The sequence below is a fragment of the Sciurus vulgaris genome (assembly GCF_902686455.1).
Source record: "Sciurus vulgaris genome assembly, chromosome: 17".
Taxonomy (NCBI): Eukaryota; Metazoa; Chordata; class Mammalia; order Rodentia; family Sciuridae; genus Sciurus; species Sciurus vulgaris.
Window position 1 is genome coordinate 73,974,696 of NC_136478.1, and position 15,794 is coordinate 73,990,489.

The 15,794-nt window shown below is 47.3% G+C and overlaps 1 protein-coding gene and 1 pseudogene across 2 annotated transcripts; one reads left to right on the top strand and one right to left on the bottom strand.

Moving 5' to 3' along the window:
- The first annotated feature begins 899 nt into the window (after window positions 1-899).
- On the top strand, window positions 900-1,808 carry LOC306648595 (vomeronasal type-1 receptor 1-like; annotated as a pseudogene). The gene has a single exon. The product of its transcript is annotated as a vomeronasal type-1 receptor 1-like (transcript).
- Window positions 1,809-14,614: 12,806 nt separating this feature from the next.
- Window positions 14,615-15,556, bottom strand: LOC306648596 (vomeronasal type-1 receptor 4-like; the record flags this gene model as incomplete). Its single annotated transcript, XM_079118753.1, has 1 exon — window positions 14,615-15,556. One exon carries the CDS (start codon window positions 15,554-15,556, stop codon window positions 14,615-14,617), a length of 942 nt encoding a protein of 313 aa, XP_078974879.1.
- Between the last annotated feature and the right edge of the window lie 238 nt (window positions 15,557-15,794).

Below are 15,794 nucleotides of genomic sequence, written 5' to 3' on the forward strand. Positions count from 1 at the left end.
ATAGTGATAATCAAACAATCCCTTCATTTAAATTTTAAAATTTTTGATTTTGCTATGGAATGTGTATACTATTTTTAAAGAATCATGGGAAAATACATATGTTTGTACTATTAAATACAGATCAGATCACTTTACAGTCAACATTTCTACCCTTCCAACGTGGCCAGTCTCTGCCCCAATAGTTCTTTCCTTATATATTTAAAAATATATATGCTGCACATGTCGGGGTCTTGTCTCTAACAATAGAATATATGCTTGAGAATAACCCATTAAAACCCACAAGGCTCTGCCTACTCTCTCTGTACACACAACTACTGGGCACTCTCAACCCTGAAGGCACACATGTCCCTGCACAGGGCTCCCCCACCTCTCCCTGCAGAAAAACCTGCTGGACACTCTCCACCCTGAAGGCACCCATGTCCCTGCACAGGGCTCCCCCTCCTCTCCCTGCAGAGACACCTGCTGGGCACCCTCCACCCTGAAGGCATCCATGTGCTGCACAGGCCTCCCACTCCTCTCCTTGTAGAGACACCTACTGGGCACCCTCCCCTATGAAGGTGCACCCATTTCCCTGCACAGGCCTGGCCCTCCTCTCCCTGCAGAGACACCTGCTGGGCACCCTCCACCCTGAGGAGGGACCCATGTCAATGCACAGAGCTCTCCATCACTCTCACCTTCACTTGGGAGTTGGAGACTGAGGCTTTGTGCAGCTCAGGGTATTATTATGTTTTGTTTGAGCAGGTGGGCAGAAAGTCACTGTCTCTTTCATGTGAGAGTATTTAGATAATGGTAAGTATCATATTGTGGCTTGAACTGATGGTGACACATTTACTCGCATTTATTTATCTCCTGACTTTAGGTACTACCCACACTCCAGTTGCTGATGTGATCCGTTCAGCATGGATATGGGGATTATTTTTCTCATTCACACAGGAGTAGGATTCCTGGGAAATTTCTCCCTCCTTTGCCTCTATAACTTCACCTTGTTCACCACACATCACTTCAGACCCACAGATTTGATTCTCAATCAGCTGGAGCTGGACAATTCCATTCTTCTTCTCTCTCTAAAGGAGTACCTCAGACTCTGGCAAGTTTGGGATGGAAACATTTCATGGATGATAGGAGATGTAAGCTAGTCTTCTATTTTTACAGTGTGAGCTGTTGTGTCCTTCAGCACCTTGTGCCTTTTCAATGGCTTCCAGGCCATTAAGCTCAACCCCGGAATCTGTAGGTGGATGTCGCTCAAGATCAGACCCCTAGAGTGCATTGGCTCCTGCTGTCTCCTCTGTTGGACCCTGCATCTCCTCATAAATTCATTTCTGCCTTTAGTAGTAAATGGCCCACTGAATAAGGAAAATCTCAGTGCAGATGAGAGTCATGGCTACTGTTTCTGGTCAACAGGAAAAAGTCACAGCACCTTATACTCAATCTTATACTTTTCCCCTGTCTTGATGAGTCTTGTCCTCACGGTCTGGGCCAGTGGCTCCATGGTCTTCCTCCTGCACAGGCACAAGCAGCCAGTCCATCACATTCACAGCCATGTCCCCAGCCTCAGGCCTTCCCATGAGGTCAGGGCCACATGCACCATCCTGATCCTGATGAGCTCCTTTGTTTCCTTTTACTCCATCTACACTGTACTGACCATGTGGCTGACCCTAGCTACAAACAGAGACCAGTGGGTCGTGAGAAGCTCTGTTCTGGTGGCATCATGTTTCCCAGCACTCAGACCCTTTGTGCTCCTCATCAATGACACCCGTGTCTCTCAGTTCCTCTTTCACTGCCGAGTGAGGACCAACTGTGTCTCCTAATCCACTCACCTGGCAAGGGTTCTGTTCTTCTTGAGGTATTTGTCAAAATCTGCTCATATTTGAAGAGCCCCCAGTTCAGACTGTCTGACCCTATGGTACAGGAGGTGGCAATATCTCCTCCAGCCTCAGCCCTAGGCCAGACTAAGCACAGACATCATGCACATAATGAAAGAGGGATCTGACCCCGTTTCAAATTGGGGAAGTCTAGGATATTTTAAAAGAGTGTATTAGAAGAAATTGTTGAGATTACAGATAAGGATATTCTTTCCCTTAAAGTCTTATGAAAACTCACTGAAGCCTTTTTGCCATTTTGTTTCTGGTGTTCTGTAATCCCAGCAATCCTGACCAGTCACCAGAGTGCCAGGTTCAAGCCAGACTGGGCAACTCAGCAAGACCCTGTATCCAAATGAAAATTTAAAGAGCTGGGGATGCAACTCAGAGGTAGAGCACTCTGGTTATATATAATTAAATAGTTTCACTTGTTTTGCTTGTATCTGCTAATAACACTGAAAATCTTGAAGACTGGTTTTAGTCAACTGCATCATGTGTGACTTAGTCCTTAATAGCATGATCAGTTTCTAATGGATAACATCGAAACTCTAAACTCTTACAAAATGTCTCTTGCCTATTTTCACCCACATGAGAATTCTCATGCACAAAATTACCCAGAATAAAAACTGCTGTTTAAAGGTCTATCTGAAGAAAAGCAATCTCTTTACTGATAAAAAAAAGGTAAGAAAAAATCCCATATTTAATATTTTATATCTTTAAGTTTATGAACAAACTTCTGTAAATATAGTTATTGAAGTGCCAAGAGTTTTTATTTAGTAATATCAGAATTATGAACTTTTGTATCTTACAACATCATCACACCCATTTTTATGCATCACTTGTTTTTTAAATAAAAACACATATTCTACGACTATTTCTTGTTTTCTTTAAAGTAACAGTGTATGAGAGAAATTATCATTCTTGTTACCCTATTTTACCAGATTTGAAATTGGTATACAGTTTATTGCTTTGCATCTCACATTTCTGAAGTGCAGACAAGGATCTGCATTATACAAGGTCACACGAGCAAAACTCGCCTGAGACCACCCAAACCAGGGCCCAGGAACTCCCTTCCATGCTGCCCCCTTGCTGGTATCAATTCCTAGTGTATAGAGCAAGCACCTGTGAAACAGTGCCGACACTCCAGGTCTGACCAGGGAAACTAAGGGAAAGCCCCTGCTTAAGACCCCACGCCTATCACGAGTATCTAAAACCCTGGAAAGAGCTTTGGCCATGCACAATCAGCACTATGGGCAAGTCCAGGGACTTCCATCACCCCTCACTCAGTCTAAGCCCCTGTGCACCAAGCTCACCAGGTGGGGCTCAGGAGTGTGTGGGGGACACCCTGGTCTGCCCACTGCACCCTGCAGCACATATGGACACTACCATGCCTTCCATCCTTCTCTTCACCTGGTGTCACTCTCCTGGCACAATGGGACATTGCCCTGTCACTCAGAACCCACGTCACTGAGTGTTCATCTGAGGGGACACTTCTATTGCCTGATCTGTTTATGTTGGTTGTTTCCTTTCTAATCCAGCATTCCTGAACACTGTGTTGATCCTTCAGTAGGGATTCTATCTGCACTTACAACTAAACCTTTTCCCACCTTCAGTTCAGTGCATTGTTCTTGAAAAGCATTTCATAAACTGTTTCAGAAATCCCGCAACTCCCAGGACACTGTTCCTTCCTCTGGGTCGCTTTATGTACTCCCTGGAATGTTTCAGGCTTCATGCCCCTCCTTACATATGTGTGACTACCAACAGGGAGCCAGTGAGTCTGGTAGCCCCATTCCCTCCTCAGCACTTGGATTCTCCTGTTCCTGCAATATATTGTTGGCACTCCAAGGGGAGCATTGCAGCCTCACTGTAATACCTGACCTCCTACACCTTACATGCCCCACCACATCTGATGCACCAGGCAGTCAAAGTAGGATGGTGAAGCCCAGGCCACACCCTTTAGTGGGGATTCCTCAGGAGAGGCATAGTAAGGGTTGGGATCCACTGGTGTGCTTTCCTGGGCTCTAGGGTTGGAGGCTGTCTCTGGTTATCTGACAGCATGCTCATTCAGAGCAGAACTATATTGGATGTACGGAGTCATGACATGGATCTCCAGTTGGAATCTGAAAGGCAGCTCCTTGGGAGCTCACCTGCAGGAGACAAGGAAATCATCAACTGTGGTTATTCCCCATGGTTAATAGGCACGAACAGCAGAATCTAAAAACAGCACACAGGAAACTACTGGTATTATGGTCATTTGGCATAATTTGGGGGAATTTTTGAGGTGATGACAGTGGATATTGTAAAGAGCATGACATAATTTCCCAGCAGGAGAGAGAATAGTTTGCTTCTCAGGCGAAGGGAGAAGCACAAAAGAAATAGATGGAGTCCTTGGTATCCATCCTTCAAATAACTTTTGAAATTGTAGAGCATTAGCCAGGAAAATAGACGTGAAAAGTGGGGACCTGCAGCAGTGAAGCATGGCAGAACTACAAAGGTCTAAATTATGGTTGAGGTGGCCACACTGTGATCCCAGCCGCTCAGGAGGCTGAGCAGGACTCGTTTCAAGGCATGCCTGACACCTTACCATTTAGATTCTGCCTCAAAAATAAAAAATAAAAGTGCTGGGGATGCTAGGGATATAGCTCAGTGGTAGAGCATCCCTGAGTTCATTCCCCAGTAACAAAAAATAACAAGAAGATGAAGAGTCTCTAGACAGTTAATATCTACAGAGGGAAATAGAAGGGTTGATGAGTTGACCAATGATGGAGACAGAAGTGTGATTTTGCAGTGATTGCTGGTTTCCTGGGTCAAGTCACAGGTCCACACATGTGTTCTGGAGGTGCATGACCTGCTGATTGGGTCAAGGCTCTATAATGATTCATGGTATTTGTGTGTAACCAAGAGGATGCAGAAGTCCTGGTTAGCGATGTAAGTGAAGAGTTTGTGAAGGACATCTAAACACCACCAGGGAGTGAGTGGTCACTCCCTGGGGACTGAGAGGCTGACACCATGAGCAGGCGTCTCTGGAAGCACAGAATTGTACCACTAATGCACTTGCCTTTCATCCTGGGAGAGTGGGAGTAAGGCTCAGGAAGGGAGCCCATCAGGAACCTGGGATAAGCAGATGAGACCTAAAACCAATATATCCTCAGTCTCAAAGGAAGAAATTCAGAGCCTCATTCAGTACATCAGGGACACAGAGGGGTGGGGTGGGTTTTACCTGGAGAAGGGTCATCTGCTGTGGGAAAATCCTGTACTGTGGAGCTCTCTTCTGGAAGCTGGACTTGGAGCATATCTCCAACGTGGACGTACATCCACATGGTGGGCCTGGGGCACTGAGTATGTGGGTCTCAGGACTCACCTGGAAGATGGCCTACCCAGAGGTTTGGACCTCTATTAGAAGCCAATAAGAACTCCCCAGTCAACATGGCAGGACTACTGGAGCCAGAATGTGTGCAGCTGAACTTGACCTGTGTGGTGTTTTTAACTTTCTTCTGGAAGTTTAGGCTCAACACAGTCGTGTGTCAGAGGAGTAGCTATTTGGTCCATAGGATGTCCACCTTAGTTGATCCCAGGACTCCAGAGTTCTTCCTTCTCCACTCCTTAGGAGGTGGGGGCATGATAGAAAATGTATGAAGTTGAATGCTGTGGAATGAAGAGACTCATTTAGAGAAGCATTGTCAGGTTAGATATTTGGGTATAAGGTATTGGGGATTGAAACCAGGGGCATCTTACTCTGTGCCACATCCTCTGACCCTTTTTTTTTTTTACCTTAGACAGCATTTTGCTGAGTTGCTGAGGCTGACTTTGAATACAGCAATCCTCCTGCATGAGGCTCCCAAGCCAATGGGGCTACAGGTGTGGACCCCCACATCTGGGTCAGGTTGGAATTTTGAAAGGATTTGCTTCAGGAGACCATGATATACCTTGGTTGCACAGGCTGTTTGGGACCTTTTGGAAAGTTGAGATGTGTGCTCAATTATCAGAATTGTTGTCCACAAGTGTCAAGGACGACAGTCCTGGTGTGTTCTGGTCATGTAGTCTCTACAGATGTACACACTTGTGTTTCCATGCGTATTTTTGTGTCTGTGAGGAAGAGACTCCCACAGATCTTTTTCTTATTGGGGGTATTGCAGAAGATGTCCCATCAGTTTATAATAAATAATATGGGTCTACCTTTTGGCTGGATGCATCCAAAACTAGAATCCCTGCCTGGAATTTGGCAAGTCTATTGCTGCTTGGGTCCCTTTTGACTAGTGAGCTGCTGGCTGGGGGCGGGAAGTAGCAATCTTGTACCAAGCTCTGTCACGTATGAAGTTAGCAAGCCCAAGTTCTCATTGCTGTCCACCCAGCTAATATCAGGGGATTTAGTAGCTAGACAAGGTGTCCTGGGACAGGTTTGACCTCCCACAAACCATGGCAATGGGCAAGAAACTGAGACCAGGGCAGGCCAGCCATTCCAGAGGTGTGAGTCTAAAGGTGCTGCTGGTTATGCTGCACTTGTGGGCATCTTGCCATGACTTGCAGCCCTGCAGGCAGCTTGGATTCAGGGTCACAGGCTCAGGCTTCATGGGACACTCTGTTTTCCAGTGTTCAGTGTTGTGGCCAGGGATTGCTATTTCCATGGTATGTAACATAAGGCCAACTGAGGAAGATGTTTTCCACAACATTGGCCATCACCAGTGGCCAGAGCTCCAGGAGGAGGGAGGGGATGTTGTCAGTGTCTACAGAGAATAAGGCTCAGGGATCACTGAAAGGTGCCTGTTGAATTTAGTTAAGGCAGATTTTAGAGTCACATTGGAGGGAGCCACTGAAGCTAGGTTGCTTTGTAGGTAGTGACATCATTGAAATCATATCTAAACACTTAATGAGGAGTATGTTGCCACCAGAACCCAAAATGAATGGGAAGATGCTGTACCTGCGTGACTTGAGGAGCCTGTGGACATACCTCCTTGGAGGATGGCGTGTGGCACTCTTAATGTTCCTCAGTGGAGTCCTAAGGGAGTCGGGCTGCAGGACAGAAACTGTCCAAAGAAAGCCTGGACAGAGCCTGGGTATGACAGAGCTGGAACATACCTACTGGTGTCGATTGGGTAGATCAGTGACCAGGATCACACCCAAGCTCAGGAAAGCAGTCATGACTGTTCTCTTTTGGAATAAGCAGGGCTCCATGGCACACCTGCACCTGTCCTGCCTTTTTCTCCCTATTTTTCTGGCCTTGAAACCATCTGAAGTAACAGTCTTTCTCTGTTCTTTGGAGTTGGTCACCTGCACTCATGGTTTCCAGTGTCTGCCTACGAGAGGGATGACGCCATTGCATCTGGCCAGTAGTTTGTTCCTGGGATGATCCTGGGGAGAAGCTCCATGGGACAGCACATTTTCTCCTCTTGATATTTTTAGAAGAGATGTATCTCTAGGGAGGCAGGGTTCTGAGACTTCCCCCATCCAGGTCTTTTCAGATAAGCTACTGGTTGCTCAGTTAACCTCTGCCCCGGTCAGGACCTCCCTTTTTAGGGCATCTCACCCTTCCTGTGTGGTTAATTGGCTTACAAAAAAACACCTTTACTGTCTTGAATTAGGGGGTAGTTTAAGAATACACATGTGGAGAAGCTGCAGCTGTAGCTCAGTGGCAGAGTGCTTACCTAGCATTTGTGAGGCACTGGGTTCAATCTCAGCACCACATAAAAATGAACAACCAGAAAAAATATTTAAAAAAATAGAGATGTGGAAAGCTTCATCCAGAATCTGTTCCCAGCCATGGCTCTGCATCCTCTTCTGCACAGGTTATGGCTTGACCAGAATGTAGAGAACCCGATGGCCTCACTCCTCATTGCCAATGCATGCCTGCATTCTCTCTTCCTCCCTTCTTCCCATTTCTGCCATATTTTATGGGCCTGTGCTTGGCTGAGCTCTGAGATCTCTACATTGCCCTGGGACATACACCTAGGACACATCTTCCTGTCTGCCTCTGTGGCTTTGCACCTACAGGTTCAGCAACTAAGCAGGGTCCTGTGAGTCTGTGCTGCCTTCTTTAATGCTGCTTCTTAGAGAGACCCTGCTTGACCAAACAGACCAAGCTCCCCATCCTCCTCTATAAAGCATTGTTCCTTCTAAAATTCAATTTTAGTGTAGAAAGAAAGCCTGTGAAGTTCATAAGATGCCCTTCTGAAATATGTGATCACCCTTGATATCTGAAGGGATCCCTGATACCCCACCACACCCAAGAATTCTCTGATCACCCTATGGTGTTGTCCATAAAGAGAAGGGTGCAACAGATCTGCTTCCTTGTGCCATGTCCTGAGCTGCTTCTCTCTGCCACACCCTTACACCCTGATGCCCCACCTCACTTGAGTCCAGAACTATGGAGTCAGCTGACCATGGACTGACCCTCTGACTCCTAAGAGAGTCTTCCAGGAGCCCCACAGTGGAGTAAACATGGGCATATACAGACCAGTGAGTTCCTGCCAGAGCACACAGGAGACCCAAACACATCTGTGAATGAACACAAGGAGAAATGCCCTCAGGAAGTCAGATGGAAACTGTTTCTGTATGGAGGCAGAGGGGAGGAGCTGGGGCGCAGACTTCATGGATCAAAGAAAGATGAACAGAAGAGCAAGGACTGTAAAAATGAGTCAAAATGGAAGTAACACAGCTCAAGGCTTCTGGGGCCCATGGTCCTGGCAGTTCATTAGCAGGTGGTTTCCTCTGAAGTTCAGGGAAGAGCAGATGCAGGAGGGTCTCTCCAGGCACTGAGTTGGGGTTGAAGAGCCAGTGCTGCACCAGCCCTGAACCCACAAATTCTCCCCTGTTTACCAATGTAGAGTTTAACTGGCAGTGGTAGCCAAAGGATTTTAACTGTGGTTGTGGTTTGATTTCATCTGTTTGATGACTTGATGAAGTTGGCCACCTTTGCTTCGGAATACAGAGGATCTCATATGCAGGATCCACATTAGGAGGTATATCTCACTTCCAGCATGGTCATGCACTGCACAGTGATGAGCTGGCTAAACACGGACCACAGAGGACAGTGGTCTACAAGCTATGTTACCTACTGTCACCACAGCCCTTATAACCAAATTACCTGAGGGCACATGAGTTGGACCGAGTTGGTTATTGCGTGAGGTGTGACTGCACATTAACTGAAATCCTGATCATGCCATTGAGGATCTCTAAGTTCGGCCTTGAGATAAGTTTTCTTATTTTTTTTTCTATAGCTGGGAAGGGATGGGAACAGTCCAGGTTGACAGCAGAGAACATGCTTATTCATTCTAGTACAAGTTCATTTAGAACTCATCAAATTGAATGAGAGTCATGAGGTCACATGGGCGGTGTGTCAAACACTGTCAGAGAGAGTGAACATGGAGCTCTTCAAACCTGCCACCTCCTCACCTGAATCATGCAGTAGGGGCACCAAAGTTGGGGGTATGTGGTGGCACAGGCTGAGCTACAGCTACAGCTACAGGCTCCTGACACTGTCCCAGGATCAGCTCCACAGGAGCTCGCTGCCTGCTCTGTGCTGGAGAGAAGCAGAGCGTCTGCCTTGAAGCTGGAGGCTACAGGCTCAATCCCACACCTCATACAGTTGCCTGCATGCTGTCCCAATGGTGGACAAGTCTGCTGACCTCATCTAACTCCTGCAGTGCTGCTCATGCCTCTGAACCAAATCCCCTCTTTACTTTCAGCTCTGCCTTTTTAAACCCTGTAGCCTCGTGGACCCATCCCAGGCCTCCGGTAACCCCTTCATCCTTGTGTGCATATTTGTGTTAATAGTCCTCTGCACACCTTCTGTAAGAGCCTTTCTAAATGTCCCTGCACATCCCTGGGACTTGGCTTCCCTACCTGTCTTCTTACATCTGCTGGCAGCCGTTGCTTTTCAATTTTGATGGAGCTCAGTACTGCACTCCATTCCTTCTGTTTTCACAGATGAGATCTGTCCTCAAGCAGAGTGCCACTGCAGTTACAGGTGAAGTGACAATCACTTCTAGCAAGGGGGAGAGGCCACAGATCCCATGCTTTATCCTGAGGCTCACGTGCTGGGCAGACACTGCTGGCCTGCCTCTGCCTGCTGTCCTGCCAGCGAGTGCCCACTGGGTGAGCCGATCTGCTTTCAAGTTAGTGACCTTCTCACCAGTGATTTGCACCCAGAAAATCCAGAAGGAACTCTTCTCTGCAAAGCATTTCTGCTTTGGGGGCTGGAGCAGACACATACTGTTCATTGGCTGGAGGAACCCCTGTCTCCTCCTGCCACTCAGCATCTCCCTCTGTCCTCCAGGTTGCCCTCTGTGTAATCTACCCCTCCTCCCTGACTCCTGCTGAATCAAACACCAGTAACCTCACCAGATTAAAGCCACAGCTCATGAATGCAGCAGTGAAACTCCACATCAAGTATGACCCATGAATGAGATCCTAATTAGAGCAAGTCATACTCCATGTATGAATTTGTCGAAGTACACGATATTATCATGTAGGTCTGAAAGAACAAAGACATCAGTATTCAGTTAAGATATTGATAAAAAAATCACAATGTTTAATTTTAATTTTCTTACAATGGCAGAATTGATCCTAAAAGAGAAATTATATTCTATTTTATTGGTACTAGGGACTGAACTGTGGGATGCTCTCCCATTGAGCTCCCTCCCTAGACATTTTTATTTTTTATTTTGAGACAGGTTTCACTAAGTTGCAGAGGCTGGCCTTTAACTGGTAATCCTCCTTCCTCAGCCTCTGGATTGGGGATCACAGATGGGCACCACTACTCCCACCTCCCAGCCTGTTTCTAGGACGCTAGTGCTACTTTTGTCCCGTGGATCTGTATTGTGACATCGGGTATTGTGGTGCCTCCCTCCTTGCTCTTTTAGTTCAAGAGTGTTTTAGCTATTTGAGCATTTTTGCTTTCTTTGTTTGACTTTTTAGGATTGTCTTTTCAATCCTTTGAAGAATTTCCTTGGTATTTTGATGTAGATTGCATTGAATCCGTGTACTGTTTTAGGCACATGATCATTTTAACAATATCGATTCTGCCTATGACCATGGATGGTCTTTCTGTCCTCTACTACAGAAGGGCAGAAACTTTTAGTCAGCTCTTCTTCCAACGCAGGATAATATAATGAACACATAAAAAACTAAAAATAGTCACCAATAAAATTTAAATCAATCAATGGGCAAACAACCTGAAAGCATTTCTCAAAAGACGTATCAAAGGCAATAATCACATGAGAAATATTCAATATATTTAGCCAACAGGAAAATGGAAATTAAAACTACATTGTGATTCCATCCCACCCCAGTCGGAATGGGCTATCAAGAATACAGGGAACAATAATTGCTGGTGATATGAGGAGATTGTGGAAATGTAAATGAATGCACCCATACTGAAATCAGTGTGGAGGTTCCTCAAATACTAAGCAGAATTATTATATGATCAGCTAAGCACTGCTGGGTGTGTATCCGAAAAACTAGAGTCAGTATGCCATGGAGACACGAGCACACATGTGACCAGTGTGTCACAATTCACAGTAGCCGAGTAATGGAATCAGTTCAGGGTCCCATCAGCACATGAGTGGATTAAGAAATTTTGGAAAAAAAAACACATTGGAGTATTATTCTGTCATAAATAATAACAAAATCATATTATTTTCAGCACAATGGTGGAATTGAGGATCATCACATTAAGTAAAACAAGTGAGACTCACAAAGACATGTTTTCCACCTTTTCCCTCATGGGGAGTCTAGAGAGGGGGAAAGTTAACATGAACATAACAGGGAGAATATTAGAGAAGAGGAAGGGAATCCGAGGCTGGGAAGGGAAAAGTCATGGAGGGTAACAGGGGTGGATATGGTCCACATATGCAACAGTGTGTGGCATAAAACCTGTTATTCTCTGTGATTAAAGTGTACTAATAAGAAACAAACGTGTGCTTTTCATCACAGATATTTAAAAACTGCCACTAGTCAGCAAAAGGCACAGTTAGTTCCAAACTCTCATCCTGGGGTCATTTTCTAACTCAATATTTTTCTGGATAGCTGAGGACCAGGGGTGCAGCAGACCCAGGTACAAAGTTCTGACCATGAGAAAGGAGGGGACTTGAGACTGACACAGCAAGGAAGGAGAAAAGGGCTCTTGCACAGACCCAGGTGCTCCACGTGGGTCATGTCTCTCTGAAACCAGTGCCTGGGCACCATGGCCTGGAACAGCACGGTGGCCAGCTACCTGAACACCTTTGTTCATCCAAGGGAGTCTGGGATGTGCCAGGTCACCTGGTAGGCAGGCTAGGTGGCAGTGGTGACCAGGTGATCAGTAGGGCAAGAGGGCCCCAGTGTTAGGGCAGTTAGTGCTGCTTCTTATAAGTAGTGACCACATGACTCCTCAGCTGGGCAGGTTTGAGAAGAGCTGGTACTGGTCTCTCTGTGCATCTGGCAGAACCCATGGTGACAGTGCCAATCCTGGTCTTGCATTCTTCTTCCCTGCAGAGCCAATCCCTTTCCTGGCACAGATATCCAGATTCACTGCATCTGCTTGAGTCAATCTTCAAGGTTCTGGTGCTTCATGCCTTTGAGTCTCTCACCTGGGCTGCCCGATCTCTATCCTGTGACTATAGGGATTGTGTTTGCATTTCTGTGCATCCTTAGTGACCTTCCTTCTCCCATGTGATCTGAGTAACTCGAGTCTTGTTTTCCATTGATGAGTTTAGAGTATTGTCCATTTCCTGGATCCTTCCACACATCTGACATTCTCTTCTGCTGATGATCTCTGTAGGTTTTCCTTCCACATTTCTTGTGTCTTTTTTCTTTCCTTCCTAATTCAGCCTTGGGTTCAGCTAGCTCTTCGTTTTCTAGCTCCCTAAGGTGGACTGACAGTAGGTTAACTTGACTTCTTTACTCATTGTTGCTTGGGCTGCTACAGATGCAAACTTCCTTCTGACCACTACCTTCAAGTTACCCTCACACTTGAATGTGATGCATTTCTGTCTTTGTTTCAAAAGACAATCTTACACTACTGCCAACTATTGCAACCTAATTGGAAAAACACTCATGAGAGCAGCTGACAGGGTCACAGCTCCGAGCCTGCCAAGGGCCATCAGAAGTTGTATGGGAACCGTGACACCAGAGTGTCGTGTTCATTCCAGGGATATGGCTGCAGGGTAACCAGTAACTGCAGAGCTACCATCTGCATGTGAAATTGAGGGCATCACAAAAAGTACATTTTGCAGAGGACTGACACATGTTAATAAATGATTTATTATAAATCAGGAACTAAGGTGGGGATGCATTTACTCAGGGTGTACAGTGTAAATGTGTAGGTTTTAAGGAAGTTTGAGAGAGATTCTGAGGTTTGAATGTGAAGGTGAAGCCCAGGACAGCCTGTGCTGGAAACTCAGCCACATTGAAAGTCATTTGTCTTTAAAATCTGCTTCTTTTTCTTTCTGAGAGACCTGAAGCAGGCCCTACTTACAGATAGAGGGATTTAGATAGATGTCATGGAGTGGACATGCACAGCAGGTCACTGGTAGGATCCCAGGCAAGGGAAGGTGTGGAGCAAGGTGGGTAGGAATCGCCACACTCTCTCTAGCTCTGGTTCAACAGGGAATCACCAGGTCCCTTCTCATCTGCCCAGCTGTCAGGCTGAGGCACAGACCCTGGGAAACAGATTTGGGACCTTGGCAGTTGGAGGAAGATGTGAGGAACAGTCAGGAGAGAAGACATGCTTTATTTGGAGGCAACACAAGCCCCAGCCCCAACTCCAGGCCAGCCCCAGAACCACCACCAATCCCAACCCCAGTTCTATCCACAGACCAGCCCTGGTACCAGCACAACCCCAGCCCAGCCAAGCCCCAGCCCCAATCCTGCCCCAGAATATGTCCAGCACCAGTCCCGTCCCGGTCCAGCCTCAGCCCAGCCCCAGCCCCAGGTTCAGCCTCAGCCCCAGGTTCAGCACCAGCCCCGCCCCATCAAAAAGCTCTGGCCACCAGATACTCCCTTCCCTGGAGGTCACAATTTGATTCATGTCTGACCTCATGATGGAACCTGTCATGGGCCACAACCCTCTGCTGCTACTCTGCTCCACACCAAGCCTCGCCTGAAACCCTCTTCCCCAGGACTCAGTCTGAAGTCTCCCAGCACTTCCTGTCTGACCACTGCCTCCCCTTCAACTCTGACAATTGATAGCTCACAGTTGTCCTAAATATGACTCAGCAAGGTCACTCCATCCTGACACAGTGTCCTTCTGACTGAGGTCGGCCTGGCCTCTGGGATGGAGGAATGCAGTCTCTCATCTGACACTAAATCCCCTGCAGTATCCAATGCTGGCATGGCTTCAGGCTTCCCAGGCCACTCTGATCCTTCCACATCATCTCCAGTCCCACTTCTTCCAGTTTCCCGTGTGGCGTGGCAGTCTGTCCCACCTCTAGGTCACTGATCTAGTTCCAGGCCCATTCTGGTTAACCTGTGACTACACAGGAGAACTTTGGTGGACACCCCAGCCCATGGAAGCTCACCACAACTGCTACCATCCTTGTAGCCCGGAGCTTGGATCTCTAGCACTGTGATGTTCTTTTCCCAAGGAGATGATGGAGATCAATTGCAACAGCATCTGCATTATAACTCAGGCACTGCCAGGATGACAGACTCCTTCACAATCAGTGATGGATGGGGCCTTCTGTAATGGGTTGATGTCCTGAGGAGTTCTTGCTGGGAATATGACACCATCCAGCAAGCAGAAGAAACAAGAAATGGAAGGTGGTCAGGAAGCATAACCCTTAGAGTTCTCTGACTGTGCCTGGACAGTTTGTCAGCAGACAGCAGCAACCAGAACAGAGCCTGGAAACTGAGGTGTAGTGACTAAGGAGCAGAAAGGGACAGAAGGCTGGGAAACATGCGGCCATTGCCACATTGGTGTGGACCAACCACCTCGTGGCTCCATCCAGGAGAGCCATGTATGTGGTCAAGATGGTGGAGGTCGAGTACGAGAGCACAAAGCTGCTCACCAGGGTGAGGATGCTGTGGGTGGCCCTGCTCTCAGGGACAGACCTGGAAGGCAAGGACCTGTGGATGTGCTGGACCCTCTTCTTGTGCCTGGACAGGACAAACACCATGGAGCCACTAGCCCACATCATGAGTCCCAAACACAGGACATCAGTAGAGGCTAACAGGGCTGAATATAATGTAGCAAATTGTCTCCTGGGACTTCTGACAGTACAATAACCAAAATCACTCATCCCAGTGAGATTTCTCCCACCCCTTATGTCCATCACATTGATGGGAATGAGGGCGTTCACCAGCATGTGCAGGACCCAGCACAGGCACAGGGAGGGCCAGATGAACTTGGAGGCTCTGACCCTGAGCTGCGCCCACATGGAGTTACTGGGGCTGATGGTGATGGCCTGAAAGATACTCAACAGGCATGTGGAGCCAAGTGATACCCCCCTGGCCACTCTGTGGAAATAGAAGACTAGTTTACAAGCAGTGTCATCTAGGGAATGATCGAGGCTGAAGGCCACCATTGTCTGAGGGACTCCTTTACAGAGGAGAGCCATGAAGTTGGCCCAGGCCAGGTTCCTGAGAATCAGATCTGTGGGCTTCACCCTGTTCCCAGCAAGGTCCCCGAGCACAGCACAGTATAGGAAGGTAGAGTTGCCCAGGATGCCCACTGCAGTCTGGAACAGGAAGACAAGTCCAACAGCCAAGTCTCTAGAATCCATCCGTCACATTCCTGGGAAGCAACCCTCACTGCCAGCATCAGAGGTCCCCTGACACTCTCACAGGGTGGTTTTCTTGGCAGTGTGTGCACCACTGTTCTCCCCAACATCCACAGCCTCTCAGTTACCACGAGGGCTGTCTTTCACAGGAGCTGCCTGGTCCGGTGTGCCCTGCTATCTGGATACAGCTGGCTTAGTGGGCACCGTGGCAAAAGCCCCATCTGCTTCTCTTACCAGGGGC